The sequence below is a fragment of the Phoxinus phoxinus genome (genome assembly GCF_949152265.1).
Source record: "Phoxinus phoxinus genome assembly, chromosome: 2".
Lineage (NCBI taxonomy): Eukaryota > Metazoa > Chordata > Actinopteri > Cypriniformes > Leuciscidae > Phoxinus > Phoxinus phoxinus.
In genome coordinates, this window is record NC_136877.1 from 45875058 (window position 1) to 45891153 (window position 16096).

At 38.2% G+C, this 16096-nt stretch overlaps 1 protein-coding gene across 1 annotated transcript; it reads left to right on the forward strand.

Moving 5' to 3' along the window:
* The first annotated feature begins 911 nt into the window (after positions 1-911).
* slc7a7 (solute carrier family 7 member 7) lies at positions 912-16049 on the forward strand. The gene is made up of 10 exons (XM_079583671.1): positions 912-1154; positions 2534-3140; positions 9223-9348; positions 9458-9602; positions 11136-11259; positions 11891-11994; positions 13061-13157; positions 13298-13447; positions 14495-14678; positions 14767-16049. Exons 2-10 carry the CDS (start codon positions 2645-2647, stop codon positions 14844-14846), a joined length of 1506 nt encoding a protein of 501 aa, XP_079439797.1. The 5' UTR covers positions 912-1154; positions 2534-2644; the 3' UTR covers positions 14847-16049.
* Positions 16050-16096: the final 47 nt, after the last annotated feature.

Below are 16096 nucleotides of genomic sequence, written 5' to 3' on the forward strand. Positions count from 1 at the left end.
TGTGTGTGTATGTATAACATGGAACCATAACATATAAAGTTGTAAAGTGTTATAAAAGTACTGAAGTAGAGGTAAAACAGCAACAATGGGAAAGTGTTACCTTTGCAAATCAGGAAAAACAGATGTGGTGTAACGTCCAATTCTGACCACACGATGGCGACACATGTACAGGTGTGTGTGCCGTAAATAATCCAAACATCCGCTCTCAAAACAGTTACAACTAAGCACTCATTTTGAGAGTTACATAATCATTTTTATTGGGTAGTTTATGGTATATGAGGAAATACAACATTTAGAAGGCAACATGCTTAAAATGTACCATTTATAATTTTATGGTTATTGATTCATTCATTCATCCATCCTAGATTACACCAATAGTAGCCTAGTTGTCACATGTTTTACTTCAGTGAATATTTCTGAGGGTAGGCTATGTTGATATTTTTCTATGTTTAAGTTTCTGTAAATAAGTGTTTTTTTATTATTATTATTTTTATAGGCTAGCCTACTATTATAGGCTATTTATCAATATTTTAAATTGGCTTCATATATATATATATATATATATATATATATATATATATATATATAGCCTATAGGCTACATAATATTTCATATGTATATATACTTTACAATATGAGCTTTAATATTTATTTCCGTAGCCAAAGCAACATTTCTAATTTATTAATATTTTATTGCATTATTCATATTTCAATTAGCCCTACCGAAAACTCTTTTAATAGTTTTATTTAACCACAACAACTCTGCTACATTCAGAAAGCATACCTTAATGTGTCCACCCACCGCAGCATATTTTGAGATGTGTTTAGATAGTAGGCTTTGTTTCCCCAGACATTCATCATAATGCTTCAGTAGTTTATCGCGCGGTGTTCCGTCCCTTTTCTCCTCCCCTTACGCATCAGTGTTTGACTGAGAGCAGAAGTTCATCAATCTACCGCGAACGTCTCGAACGCACGAGCTGAACGGAAGAGACCTCGAGCACGAGCCGCCCGTGACAGAGACCATATGACCGAGATCTCACAGGGCGAAATAACATCAACTGCACTTCGACTTAGATCGTGTCTACGAAAATGAACGGCAGATAAAGCACCAGTACAAGCTGCATCCTGATGCCAGTTCAGCACCTGCAGGAAAAGGTAACGCAAAACCATTCTGATGTAGGCTACTTACTGAGGTCAGAATTAGCTATTTCATCACGCTTTGATTCACATAGACCTCATTATAAAAATGTATATGTTTTATATGGGCAAGATATAAGCTTACATTAATGCATCATCCTTCACATACAATTTTCTGTAATATATTGGAAGTTACAGTTAGTTTCTGAGGGAAATCATTTTCACTTAATGTTCTGCTTTGCTGCAAGGCTACGGTGGCTTAGGCTGTAACCTTGAGTGGTTTTGTTTTATAGTAGTTGTTTTTTATCAGAGCTCTTATCAGCATGTCCTGAACCTTGCTCTCAGTCCCTAAAGATTGTCCCATTGGTGTGGTTTTTAATTATCACGTGCAGTAATTGCCCACTGTCCACCCACTCAGCTCAGCTCTTTAATCATCCTCTCTATCTCTTACTGTCTTTCCTGAACGCGACTCTCTTCTTTTGTGATAAGACCTTCCTAACCATTTCACAAGGCAATTCATCAGATTTATATGACTGCTGAGTTAGTGTGTGAAAGGTGGGAACAATTGCAACAATTTAGAATTCTAAATTTGAAAATATATATTTTTTAGAATTTAAACAGTCATGGAATCCATAATTCTGCAGTGTAAAATTCCCATTTATTCCTCTCAGATTTCAGGATGTCATTAACTCTTATTAGATAACCCTATACCAAAAATCATGCCTCGTCAGTGTGTAGTTTGTCATAGTCAGCGTCAATGGCTCTCAACTTTGAGCTTCAAATATACAAGCTGTCAATTAACTAGACATGTCCCTGTATGTGCAGTTTTCAGTTCATCATGTGAAGACGTTTCAAAGCTTGTGCTTTTGTGCGTAGCTCTTTTGAGTCCATTGAACCCTGAGGAGCATGTGACAGATCAGCATGCTGACGCACCAAGAAGTCTCCATACTAGAAGTGAGAGAGATAGAGAGAGAGAAAGAGAGAGAGAAAGAGAGTTGAATTAGACTTGACGTATTAAAAATCCCCCACTTGGTCTTGGTTGAATAGCGATCAGGTGGATCAATGTTCACGTCAGGGATGGCGATTGAGTAAGCTGTTGGCTAAGACACACAATCCTGTCTCACGCAGTAAGAAATACGAGCAAGCTGGATGTTTTACTTGTTACATGCAGACCTCTTTCTCCGGGTCTGTGTTTACACACTTTTAAAAAGCCATTTGCCCTGACGTCTAATGGATCAGTAATAGCCAAATGTACGTTTGAAAAGCAAGAGTGTGTATGTGAGCTCTTTATGATTGCCCTGTTTCTTTGGAGATTATTATATGTGTATGCATGTGTGTGTGTGTGTGTGTGTGTGTGTTTGCATAAGTACTGAACACTCTCCTTCTATCTTTCCCAGATGTCACCTCAAGATCTCAAGAACTAGCTGGGAACTTTTCAGATCTTCCTAAAACTGACTGTAGAACTGGTTTAGACAGTCTTATTTGTATCTATCAGGCCTTTTAAAACAATGGCGTCTTACAGTCCTGCACCCACCGAAGAGCCGTCCTCAGAGGTAACGAACGGAGACCTGAAGGCAAGCGGCTCGCAGGAGTGCATGAAACTGAAAAAAGAAATATCTTTGCTCAATGGCGTGTGCCTCATCGTGGGAAACATGATCGGCTCCGGGATCTTCGTCTCACCTAAAGGCGTACTGATGTATAGCGGCTCCTACGGGTTATCTTTGGTAGTGTGGACGGTCGGCGGGATCTTCTCGGTGTTTGGTGCGCTCTGTTATGCCGAGCTCGGGACCACCATCACCAAGTCGGGCGCCAGCTACGCCTACATCCTGGAGGCCTTTGGAGGCTTTTTGGCTTTCATCCGTCTATGGACTTCTCTTCTGATCATCGAGCCCACCAGTCAGGCCGTGATAGCCATCACTTTCTCCAACTACATGGTGCAGCCCATCTTCCCAACGTGTATAGCGCCCTACGCAGCCAATCGTCTGTTGGCCGCAGCCTGCATCTGTGAGTTGGTGTGTGTGTGTGTGTGTGTGGATGTGTTTAGGAGGTGCTTTTGTAGATTACCTGTGAAGGTTTGTGTACTTCAAGTCTCCAAGAACATCATTTGAGATATGAGAGTTAAAAGGAATCCCAGACAGCAACATAGTTTCGGCCCAGATCCGGCCCACATCTGGGCCGTGTGGAATCACGTGTGCCAGATGTGGGCCGGATCTGGGCCAACTCTATTGTGCTTTCTGGGATAATTCACCCAGAATCCTTTACCCACCATTCCAAAAATGTGACTTATTTTTGCAATAGACTACGGTTTAAAAGTTTGGGGTCAGTAAGATTTTTTTTTTTTTAAAGAAAATAATACTTTTATTCAGCAAGGATGCATAAAATTTAGCATAAATGCTGTTCTTCTGAACTTTCTATTCATTAAAGCTACACTGTGTAGAAATTATCTAGCGGTGAAATTGTATATGACTACCAACTGAATATTACTTTCTAGCCCCTCCCCTTCCGAGGGCGTTTTAACTCCTACGGTGGCCGTATTATTTCAAATCTGCCGGCAGTCGCGAGTAATCTCCCCCACGCATTCGTCACGGTGCCACTGAGTGTAAAAACGTGAAAGGCGAAGCTTGAATTTCCAGTTATGTCCCTCTTTAGCTAATGTATTTTCAAGATGGAGGCGCAACATGGCTTCCGCCATTCGAGTAGCTCACCCGTGTGTATTATAAATAGCAGATTTACGCTTACGAGAATACTTGATTAGTTGGTAGAAGTAATTATACATTATTGAGCACATAACATTTTTAAAGAACAAAGTGGTTTTTGCTAAGAATCAACTTAAAAAATTACACAGTGTAGCTTTAAAGAATCCTGAAAAAAATATGGTTTCCACAAAAATGTTAAGCAGCACAACTGTTTTCAACATTGATAATAATCAGAAATGTTTCTTGAGCAGCAAATCAGCATATTAGAGTGATTTCTGACGGATCATGTGACACTGAAGACTGGAGTATTGCTTTGCACCACAGGAATGAATTACATTTTTAAAACATTTAACTTTACGTATCATATTAAAATAGAAAACTGTTATTTTAATGTTTCAATCAAAGCACTCACCGTGCTCTCCAAGCTAATTACTTGCTTAGTTTTGTATATCAGTATGAAAATGCAAAAAAGGTCTGCACTCTATTTTTTTGGTATAATATCAAGCAGGAGATAAAAAAATACAAACATTGTATATCTTATCTCCTGCTTGATACTAATAAAAACATTTTTAGAGTGCAGAAGTGTTAAAGTTTCACAATCTATTTTTTTAATGCAGCCTTGGTGAGCATAACAGACTTCGTTCAAAAGCATTAAAAAAACCTTACCGACCCCAAACTTTTGAATGATCATGCGCTTTGCCACTCTGAACAACTCATATTTCTGTCCGTTTCTCAAAAATGATCATATTTCTGCATCCACTGAATGTTGGTAGCACTTCGATATGAAAGAGCGTGTGATCAGTGAAGGAATTGGCAGCAGGAAGTGGGTAGTAGGTTAACATTACACAAACATAAACAGTGCTACATTTTACACAGAAAATAAGAGTGAATGATGTGACATGAACCTTAATGGGAAATATATTGAGTGCAAAAGACACTCACAAAAAAAGTTCTATGGTATCACTGTCTGACACTATCACAGTTGCCTACATTTTTGTAGAGAGGAATCATGAAGTTCTGAGAAATAATGAAAGCCTGTCAGTATTTAATGTTGAATGAAAAAGGGAAGAAGAAAAGAATGCGTCAGATGAGTGCTGCTGATGTTGAGGGTTGATTTCACGTGATTCGTCTAGCTCAGAACAGACATGCACAAGCAGAAAAAGTGCAGTCCGATACAGAAAGTGGAGATTGGACTGGCAGTTCTTGGTTCTTGAAATGCTCCCCAATTTTGAAATCTAAGAATTTTTTATTTTTTTATCACCTCAAATAATCAACACATCAAATAATCTAGATAAGTGGTGACCCACATTTCCCCATGCCTGTTTAAGTCTCGACCCACTTTTCAATTTGCTCTGTTTTTAAAAAAACTATTTATTACAATATGTGTATACACATATTGTAATAAATTGTTTTTTTTAAAAACAGAGCAAATTTATTTTACATAAATTGTTGACACACACACACACTAACACACACATGTACCGCCCCACTTTACTTAACATAAATTGTAAGAATATGACTAATACTGATGAATAAACAGTAGGCCTATAAGGTAAGACTGTTAAATTGCAGTCCCAAACTAGTTTTTGTTTATACAATAAAGTTTGTAAGTTGGTGAGCCACCACAGTCATTTAAAAATATACAATATATTGTAAAAAATTTAAATAAAGATATACCATGGTGAATACACAATTCTAACATGCACTGTTAATAAAACATGGAAACTGCAACTGAACATCAAACCTGCATGCAAATCCTTCCCAACTAACACATGGCGCACCAGTTACGTGATTAATTGGTATTTTACTTTTACTTCATGACTTACTAATTGACAACATAATGACGTTGCTTGATCTTAGTTTCTGTCAAGCACTTTATTTTACAGTACGTGTACTTACAGTGCACTTACCCAAGAACACACTGTAATATAAGGTAACTACATGGGTTAAGGTCAAGGTTAGGATTAGGAGTAGGTTCAGTATTGTAATTACTCTTGTAAGTACATTTTTAAAGCTTGTATCTTACCAAGATGCGATTTTATAGATAGTTTATACTCTTCATTAAGTACGTAAGAAGGCTAGTGTTAGGGAAAGTTACTTCTAAAAGTAATGTTACAATATTGCGTTACTCACTTAAAAAGTAACTAATTGCAATACTTAGTTACTTTTTATAAAAAATAATGCCTTGCACTACTTTTGCTGAACTTTCTCTCTCCTGGGCTGGGCTTTTTTACGCAATCAAAACCAAAATGAAACTGTAATTTTTGCTTATTCGTATGGTTAAATAGGATCATCGAAGGTCAGCATGCAAAGACATTGATTAATAAAGTGAGATTAAATACATAAATATTTGTATTATTTAAAAGATTTAATTACTGCGAGTTTGCATTTCGCTGTTTTTATTCATTTTGAGGAATACTGAATCTGTTTTTTTGCAAGTGAGATGAGTAAATGCCTGCTCATATTTAGTAGAACTACAATATCCATCATATTCACACACACACAACGCCTCTGCACTTACTCACAATTTCTCTCAACATGTGGACAGAAGAGCTGTCAGTCAATACATGTGAAAACAAAGTAACTTGCGTTACTTATTTGAAAAAGTAACTTTTTTTGTATATTTAAAAGTATTGTGTTACTTTACTGGTTACTTGAACAAAGTAAACTGATTACGTAACTTGTGTTACTTGTAATGTTACCCCAACAGTGAAATGAACCAAGGTGACCATATTTAGACAGGTTATGAAACCTGTTTTGTTTTCTGTTGAATAAAACTTTCAAAATAGTCCAGTACAAACGCCACTGCCGCTCGTCAACGGCAGAGTCACAGTTCCCAGCAAACAATAGCCTTCATTTCACCGTCTAGGTTAACTATAGACCTGATATAGTCCAGCTATGAGTAACACACTTCTAGACACAATAACCTTGAATTTGGTTACGTGTCTTTTTGGCCAAAATAACATGCGAGATGTATGATATTCCATCATGTAAGCAAATTCAACAGTGATTACAAGGTGTTTGGTTTCATTTCTTCTCTCATTTCATTTCTTTGTTATATAATTGATGACTAGTCTATTCTTGGGCTATGGTTTAGCCCAAATTCAGGCTTGTTTTAGCCTAGACGTCTGGGCTGTGTTTGGACGGCTATTAGACGTCTTTTAAACGCAAAATTGCTTGCTGGGTTTCTATAGGCGATCCTCCGTAGGCTAGACCGTCCCATTTAACAATGCTCGATTCGACCTTTGCAAACTTTGAAGGTCTGGCCTTTAAAGTCCACATTCTTGGAAGGATGCAGCCTGTGAATTGGGACATGCTTTTGTATGCCCACCATAATCAAACAGCTTTTTATAGAGACTTCATGACCTGAAATATAGGTGTGTCAGGCAAAGGAGACATTTCAAATGCTCTACATCTGAGAAGCACTAATTTAGATTAAGAGTAGTAAAAAAGTTTGTCTTTCAAATATACATTACACCCACAAATCTAAATGAAGTGTGCAACAAACACACATGCTTCATTGAAAGATAAGAAGTACTAAGAACCTGCTGATTCCTGGAAGGTAAAGTCCTCCCGATTACCAATCTTGCCCTTATGACTAATACCTAATGACAGTTCAGTATGGCATCGAGCCAAAAGGACATCGAGTGAGAAGGAGAGCAATAGCTGTCCTAGTGGACTTATCTAGAATCCAGAGACACACTTTCAATCTCTCTCTTTCATCACACATACAATGTGTACTTTTATCTGTGTGTATCTCTTTTCTAAAGGACAGTAAATACAATGTTAATAATATTATTGCTATTTGGTACTTCCAGTTCCAACACAAAAGAAGATATTTTGAATAATATTGGTAACCAAGCAGTTTTAGTGAGCATTGATTTCCATTGTATGGACAAAAAAAAAAAAAATCTGACATTTCTCAAAATGTCAGACCGGTCTGGATTGACACGAGGGTGAGTATGTTCATTTTTGGGTGAACTATCCCTTTAGATATGCTAAATATTTACATTCAATCATCAGGCCCATCTAAAATAAAATATATTTAAAAAATCAACATAACATGGACATATTCCACAAGTAGAAAATTTACATTTTGTACAATTACTAAAGTCGTTTTAACCAGATGAGACACAAAATTAGATGTTAGGCAGAATGTATGAGTTACAGTGAAAGTGAATGGTGTTAGTTTCATATTTCCATTGTATATTCATGGTAAAAGATGAAATAGCCATACAGGAATGAGACGCATATCTGTCCTCCATAAGCAGTGAGACTGTAGATTAGAAACGGGTGTGCGAGCAGTTTATGAACTTGAGGCAACATTGATAGCAGCCATAACAGATAAGATGAAGACACGGCAAGACTTCTTCTTCAGAAATGTGTGCTCGGAGAGAGAAAGAGAGAGAGAGCATCCACATACTGTATTAGCCTATATGTTTTTTAAGTTGTTTAATGGGTCAGGCTGTGACTATATCTTGTAAGCGTGATTGTTTTTCCCAAACCAGTTGTGACACATTGTTACTTCCTCGTTGGTGTTAAGGCACTGACTCTCAATTTCAGTTCACTTTCCACTGGTTTATTTCCTGTATAAATGCATCATCAAGGGGTATTTCCAATGTAAAGCAATAAAAAATTTGTTTTGAATTGTTTTAATGCTCTCTCATGGAAGGCATTATCAAGGCGCAGGTGCTTACGTTACAGCTGGATTTGCTGTATGACAGAAAAAAATGCCCCGCTAAGTTAACGCACGCAAACTTTAGTGCTGCCCTAAGCTCTTTCGTTCCTTGCAAAACAACCAGCAGGAGTGCTAGAGTCAGCAGCCCTGCTTCCTCAAGCCAGGAAGACTACCTTACAAAAGACACACACACATGATCACACACACACACACACTCGCTCACACGCTCCCTTTGTCTGAACCTCCCACACAAATCAAGACATTCCAGGGTCAAAACAAACTGACCCCTGAATATCATTGATCCTGTTGGAAAACAGGGGAAGACCATATCTATTTCATGTTATTGCAGTGATGTTGTGTCTAGACTGACTCAGACTCACAAGAACACACATGTGGCTCCTTAAAGGGACAGTCCACCCAAAAATTACAATTTCGCCATCATTTACTGACTCTCAGTTCCATTCCCATTGACTTCAATTGACAAAAATACAAAAGTCCTGTCAAATGAAAATGTTAGATTCTTCAAAATATCTTATTTTGTGTTCAGCAGAAGAAAGAATTGGAACAACATGAAGGACGAGTAAATGATGGCAGAATAAACATTTTTGAGTGAACTATCTCTTTAAAGCCTTGTAGATGCACACAACAACCTGTGCAAGTCCCCTGTGCGATGAGAACGAGTGTTTCAGCTTCACTTGTGTTTGTTCTGCAGGCTTGCTGACCTTTGTGAACTGTGCGTATGTGAAGTATGGGACGCGCGTTCAGGACATCTTCACCTACGTAAAGGTCCTCGCTCTCATCGCCGTCATCATCACTGGCCTGGTCAAGATATTCCAAGGTAAAGACACTACAAGAGAATATATTACACCTGTATAATGTTTGTAACTTTGTATCTGTATGTATACAATCTAATTAAATGCTGCTGGTTTGTGTGTGTGTTCGTCCAGGTTACACACAGAACTTTGAAGGGCTGTTCTCAGGTTCCTCTCACGATCCGGGCGACGTGGCTCTGGCATTATATTCTGCTCTTTTCTCCTACTCTGGATGGGACACGCTCAACTTTGTCACTGAAGAAATCAAAAACCCTGAGAGGTAATCTATCTATCTATCTATCTATCTATCTATCTATCTATCTATCTATCTATCTATCTATCTATCTATCTATCTATCTATCTATCTATCTATCTATGTCCGTCCATCCATCCATCCATCCATCCATCCATCCATCCATCTACCGTCTGTCTGTCTGTCGGTCTGTCTGTCTGTCTGTCTGTCTGTCTGTCTGTCTGTCTGTCTGTCTGTCTGTCTGTCTGTCTGTCTGTCTGTCTGTCTGTCTGTCTGTCTGTCTGTCTATCTATCTATCTATCTATCTATCTATCTATCTATCTATCTATCTATGTCCGTCCGTCCGTCCATCCATCCATCCATCCATCCATCCATCCATCCATCCATCCATCCATCCATCTACTGTCTGTCTGTCTGTCTGTCTGTCTGTCTGTCTGTCTGTCTATCTATCTATCTATCTATCTATCTATCTATCTATCTATCTATCTATCTATCTATCCATCCATCCATCCATCCATCCATCCATCCATCCTTCCATCCATCTATATGTCCGTCCGTCCATCTATCCATCCGTCTATCTACTGTCTGTCTGTCTGTCTGTCTGTCTGTCTATCTATCTATCTATCTATCTATGTATCTATCTATCTATCTATCTATCTATCTATCTATCTATCTATCTATCTATCTATCTATCTATGTCCGTCCGTCCGTCCGTCCATCCATCCATCCATCCATCCATCCATCCATCCATCCATCCATCCATCTACTGTCTGTCTGTCTGTCTGTCTGTCTGTCTGTCTGTCTGTCTGTCTATCTATCTATCTATCTATCTATCTATCTATCTATCTATCTATCTATCTATCCATCCATCCATCCATCCATCCATCCATCCATCCATCCTTCCATCCATCTATATGTCCGTCCGTCCATCTATCCATCCGTCTATCTACTGTCTGTCTGTCTGTCTGTCTGTCTGTCTGTCTGTCTGTCTATCTATCTATCTATCTATCTATGTATCTATCTATCTATCTATCTATCTATCTATCTATCTATCTATCTATCTATCTATCTATCTATCTATCTATCTATCTATCTATCTATCTATCTATCTATCTACTGTCCATCCATCCATCCGTCCGTCCGTCAAATAAAAGTGCATCTATGGGTTTACCTGTTTTAAATGCCTTTATCTTTGATTCACTCCATGTGGTTTTGTCACATGCCTTTTTGTGGGATGTTCAGGTCCGTCATGTGACAAGAGCTCCCCTTAAATCTTCCTTCACACAAACTTCTCCATTTTGGGCCTCTGAGTAGAAGTAACTACTCTGTGTTGATATAGACTAGAATGAGATGTTATGAAGCTGTCATTATTACAAGGAAATGATAATCGCCACCAATACACATAGAGTATGAAATCAGTGTCTGACCTCGGCACTGTCCTGCAGAGTTTATCTGCCTGAAAGTTTCTAATATGCCTATGGCTTTGCTCTAAGAGCTTGGAGAGTTGTGGTATTATTAATGCATTCTGCTGCCCTCTGGTGTTTATTTATTTATTTGCAGAAATCTCCCACTGGCCATTGCTATCTCCATGCCCATTGTCACAGTGATCTACATTCTTACCAATCTGGCATACTATACAATCCTGCCCATCCCTGCCATCCTGGACAGTGACGCCGTGGCTGTGGTGAGTATTCATCTCTGGAGCGGGTCAATATTGTTGTTAAATAACACCAAAAATGCTGGGACAGATTCATTTAGTAGATATTCTTGTTTAAACATAGTTTTTATTAGATTTATTTGTAATATTTTGTTGTGCTTTTGAAAGACGTCTCTTACGTTCACCAAGGCTGCATTTATTTGATCAAAAATACAGTAAAAACATTAATATTGTGAAATATTATTACAGCTTTAAAATAATCGTTTTCTATTTGAATATATTTTTAAATATTATGTATTTCTGTGAACATTTCTCCAATCTTCAGTGTCACATAATCCTTCAGATGATTTGGACCTCAAGAAACATTACTGATTATTGAAAATAGTTTTGTTGAAACCATTGCATTTTTTTCAGGGTTCTTTCTTTATAGAAAGAAGAGCATTTATTCGAAATATAAATATTTTGTAATATTGTAAATATCTTTACTGTCGCTTTTGATCAATATAATGCATCCTTGCTGAATAAAAGTGTAAATTTAAAAAGTCTTCCTGACCCAAAACTTTTAAACAGTTGTGTACATTAATGAAGTAAAGAGAGCCGTTCTAAGTTTGAATCATCTTTTGCTAGTTCCTGGGCTAATTCAGGTTTTAATTCACAGACATTTGCAGACCAGGTATTCGGATATTTTAACTGGACAATCCCGGTCGCTGTCGCCTTCTCCTGCTTTGGAGGATTAAATGCATCAATAGTGGCTGCATCAAGGTGAGTACTATCACATGTAGCATAACCAGTGCCATTGGCCTTGTTTACAGCTGGCATTAAGATGTGTTTTGGTTGATCTGATCACAAGTGGACGAGGGTGACACATTCACATTTACACCTGGTGTATTGATCCGTATCTTTAGTCCACTTTCAACCACTTCTGTCCTGATTTCTTTCAAATGTAAATGTTTGGGCTTTTTCAGATTTTTTTATCTAATGGATGAAATAAGCTCATGCAATTTACATATGAATGTGACCGGAGAAAACAGAAAAACAGAGAGCATCAATTGTCGTTTCTGCTCTGACAGCCGTAAGACCACACCGAACGCGTTGAGTGTGTGTTAGAAATCTGGAATGGCGAGAGAACATTGTGCTTGGTGCGTTTTTCAAAAACGCTTCTTAAAGGAACACTCCACTTTTTTTTGGAAATAGGCTCATTTTCCAACTCCCCTAGAGTTGAACAGTTGAGTTTTACCGTTTTTTATCCATTCAGCCGATCTCCGGGTCTGGCGGGAGCACTTTTAGCATAGCTTAGCATAGATCATTGAATCTGATTAGACCGTTAGCATCTCTCTCAAAAAAAATGACCAAAGAGTTTCTATACTTTTCAGCACAGTTCCTTGCTGACGCAGGAATTATTACGCAGGAATGAGAGTAGTTCCTAATCATATCGGCCTAGAAAATCCCAACTTTTCATTTTCCATCTGACTTAATACACGATGTAACTACAGAAGAGTCAAGTTTTAAATAGAAAAAATATCTAAACTCTTTGGTAATTTTTTTGAGAGAGATGCTAACGGTCTAATCAGATTCAATGATCTATGCTAAGCTATGCTAAAAGTGCTACCGCCAGACCCAAAGTTCGGCTGATTGGATTCGAAAACCGTAAAACTCTGGAAAATGAGCCTATTTCCCAAAAAAGTGGAGTGTTCCTTTTATAGGCCTACCAGGTGTAAACAGGGACATTGTTGCCATCTGATTCACCACATTCCCTCTCAGGCACCATTTTCATTTTCCTTCTTAACTTCTGTCTCAGCTCATTTCTCATTCCCGTATCTCCTGTCAGGCTGTTCTTCGTGGGCTCCAGAGAGGGCCACCTGCCAGACTACCTGTGCATGATTCACGTCACCCGCTACACCCCCATCCCTGCCCTACTCTTCAATGTCAGTTCCCATCATCTCCATTTGTCTCTCACAATATGCTGTTTTACACATGTACTTTTGCTCTGTTTCAATCCTGTGCATAGCCCATAAATCATTGTGTCTTTAACTGTGTAGTATCCTCACACGTTTTGTTGTGACAGGGTGCCATGGCGCTTGTGTATCTGTGTGTGGAGGACGTCTTTAAACTGATCAACTACTACAGCTTCAGCTACTGGTTCTTTGTGGGTCTGTCTATCCTGGGACAGATGTACCTGCGATGGAAACAACCAGACAGAGTACGACCGCTAAAGGTAACCACACAAACCAGAACCTGCTGTGTATTATTCTGTCATTTTGAAATAAGTGAGGAAGCTAAACCCAACAACACTTGTTGGAGGGATCTTTTTATTCAAACCAAACCACTGCAACATTCAGGTGTGCCTTTTGAAAGCCTGTTTGCGTCTCACAGTAAAGAAATTAAAAACAGGAGCTCTTTGTGAGATCATGTTTAAAATAAATACAATCATGGTGTCATATAAAGTCTCAATGTGAGATATAAAGTTGCAATTATGAGAAATAAAGTTGCAATTGTGAAATCTAAATCTCTTGCATCTTGCTGTTGTAGTCATCTTAAATTAAATTACACATGCATTAATATATTATGTATCATAAATATTAATATTTATCATGAAACGGACGTTGCGGTAATCTTTTCTTCCATGTTGTGACGTATACCTGAGGACACTTGATTTTGTCAATCGTAAATTAATTGCATGGTTGTGGTTTGCTATTGGTCGATCTCATGTGAGTGACAGGTTGCCCCGCCCTCACGCCATCATCAGAGAAGAGAAAAGATGTCGTTGCTAGTCATTTGAAGTCAATTTGAAGGAAATTATGATGTTCACTGATTAAAATGTCATTTTTGTCAAGTGTCATACCCCAAAAAGGAAGTCAACACAAAATGTTGGGGTGAAAAATACTCTTTTATAAATAACTATAAATTTTTTTAGTGCACAAGCATTATAGTGCTCAAACCATCCCAGACAGCAACATAGTTTCGGACCAGATCCGGTCCACATGTGGAATCCACACGTACCAAACTTGGGCCGACACTATGTTGCTGTCTGGGATAGTATTATCATTATTTATCACTTTATTTTAGATTTAAGTTTCCTAAATATAACTCGTTAGTGGTTAAAATAGTTGACAGTGGGTTACTACCGTAAGCTATGAGCGTCAAAAAAATATTTGCTTTGTGCAAGACAACAAATTCCTTGCACGCACCGGAAGCCATTTACTAAGTATAATAATGCGCAGTCTAAACTCTTTTATCTTACCTTTTTTCTTTTTTTTTTCAGCTCAGCCTGTTCTTCCCAATTATATTCTGCCTCTGCACTGTATTTCTTGTGGTGGTGCCTTTATATAGCGACACTATCAACTCGTTAATCGGCATTGGCATTGCCTTATCTGGAGTTCCCGTCTACTTCCTGTGCTGCCATCTACCGGCCACACGGCGGCCAATGTGGCTCCGCAAGTTTATTGGTATGTCTTCTCATACTGGTCTAGCTTTACAGAGTTAAAACTGCTCCAAATATTGATGCGTTGATATTTTCATTCCCCTTTTCCCCAGCATCTTCAGGTTTACTCATTCAGAAGTTGTGCTACTGTGTTCTTACGGAGATGGACACCGGGGATGAAAAGGCAGAGTAGAAGAGGACGATCCGACGATGCACTGATCAGACAACTGTGCTATACCTGGAGTAAACCTGGACATGCAATACACAAGCTGCTGATGTGATTAACCTCGTTTTACACTGGTTACAATTTTAGATTGATCAGATATCACGCGAAAAGTCCCCCGCAACAAGTCCTTTATATTTATTGGAAATATTTATGTAGAAGAGCTGCATTTTTGACCAGTTGAATGCTGGTTTAATGGGGAACAAGAAACAAACTCCTTGGTCTGGTTTCACAGACATTTAGGCCTTAGTTTAATTAGGACATTTAAAGGTGCAATAGATTCTCTACATTCATTTTTTTTGTTATGCTGGTTGAAAGTCTCCTCATATCATGATAGCAATCACTATGTTAAGCGGTCTAAATGTTTTTTTTAATAAATGTGTTTAGTCTCACAGCCTGTTCATGCAAACATCACACATCATCAGCGCGTTCACGTACGCTATGCAGAGCGAGAATGGCAGGCAAACAGTACCGGTACTATTTTAGTAGTTACTCACTGTACTGTATTCTTCACACCGGTGAATGACACATGATGTAATCCAATAACGTTGTCTCTGGTCGTCTCGCGTGTGTTTTGGAGGAGGCGTGGTTTAGACAGTGATTTGCTTTCAATGCTAGCAGGCTAAAGTTAGCATTTCCCAGATCACCTATTGCACCTTTATGTAGCTTTTATAAATGTGCCTTTTTAAAAACATTACTGGTGTGCTTTCTTGAGACAAAACAATGGCACTGACATATTTTAAGATATAGTAGTGCAAGTTGCTTTCAGTTAAAAAAACTCAAACATGCATTTTTAGTCTGGGACTAGACTTAGTCGTTGCAGGGGTAGGTAAGATGATGAAATGATAGCACTGATAACAGAGGAATTACTTTAGAGACATTTGTACCATTGCTTTGAAACCGCTGTAAACCTAAATCAACCTTGCACATGTTAATTTAACAGAAATTTAGATGCTTGTACACTGAAAGCCGAATGAAACATCTTGTATTTTGAAGAAAGGGATTTCCACTACAGAATGTTTTATCTTTACAAGTTTATATCTGAATATCAAAAGCAGTATTTTCCTTTTTTTTTTAAGACTGAAATGACAAAGGCAGTGTTATTATCGATTTGTGATAAATAACTAGTTGAATAAGACAAAAACTAAACTAAATAAAGGACAAGATGCAAAATCTGTGTGTGTTATTCATGAGGACATAAATATTCGTGTTGGGCTCTT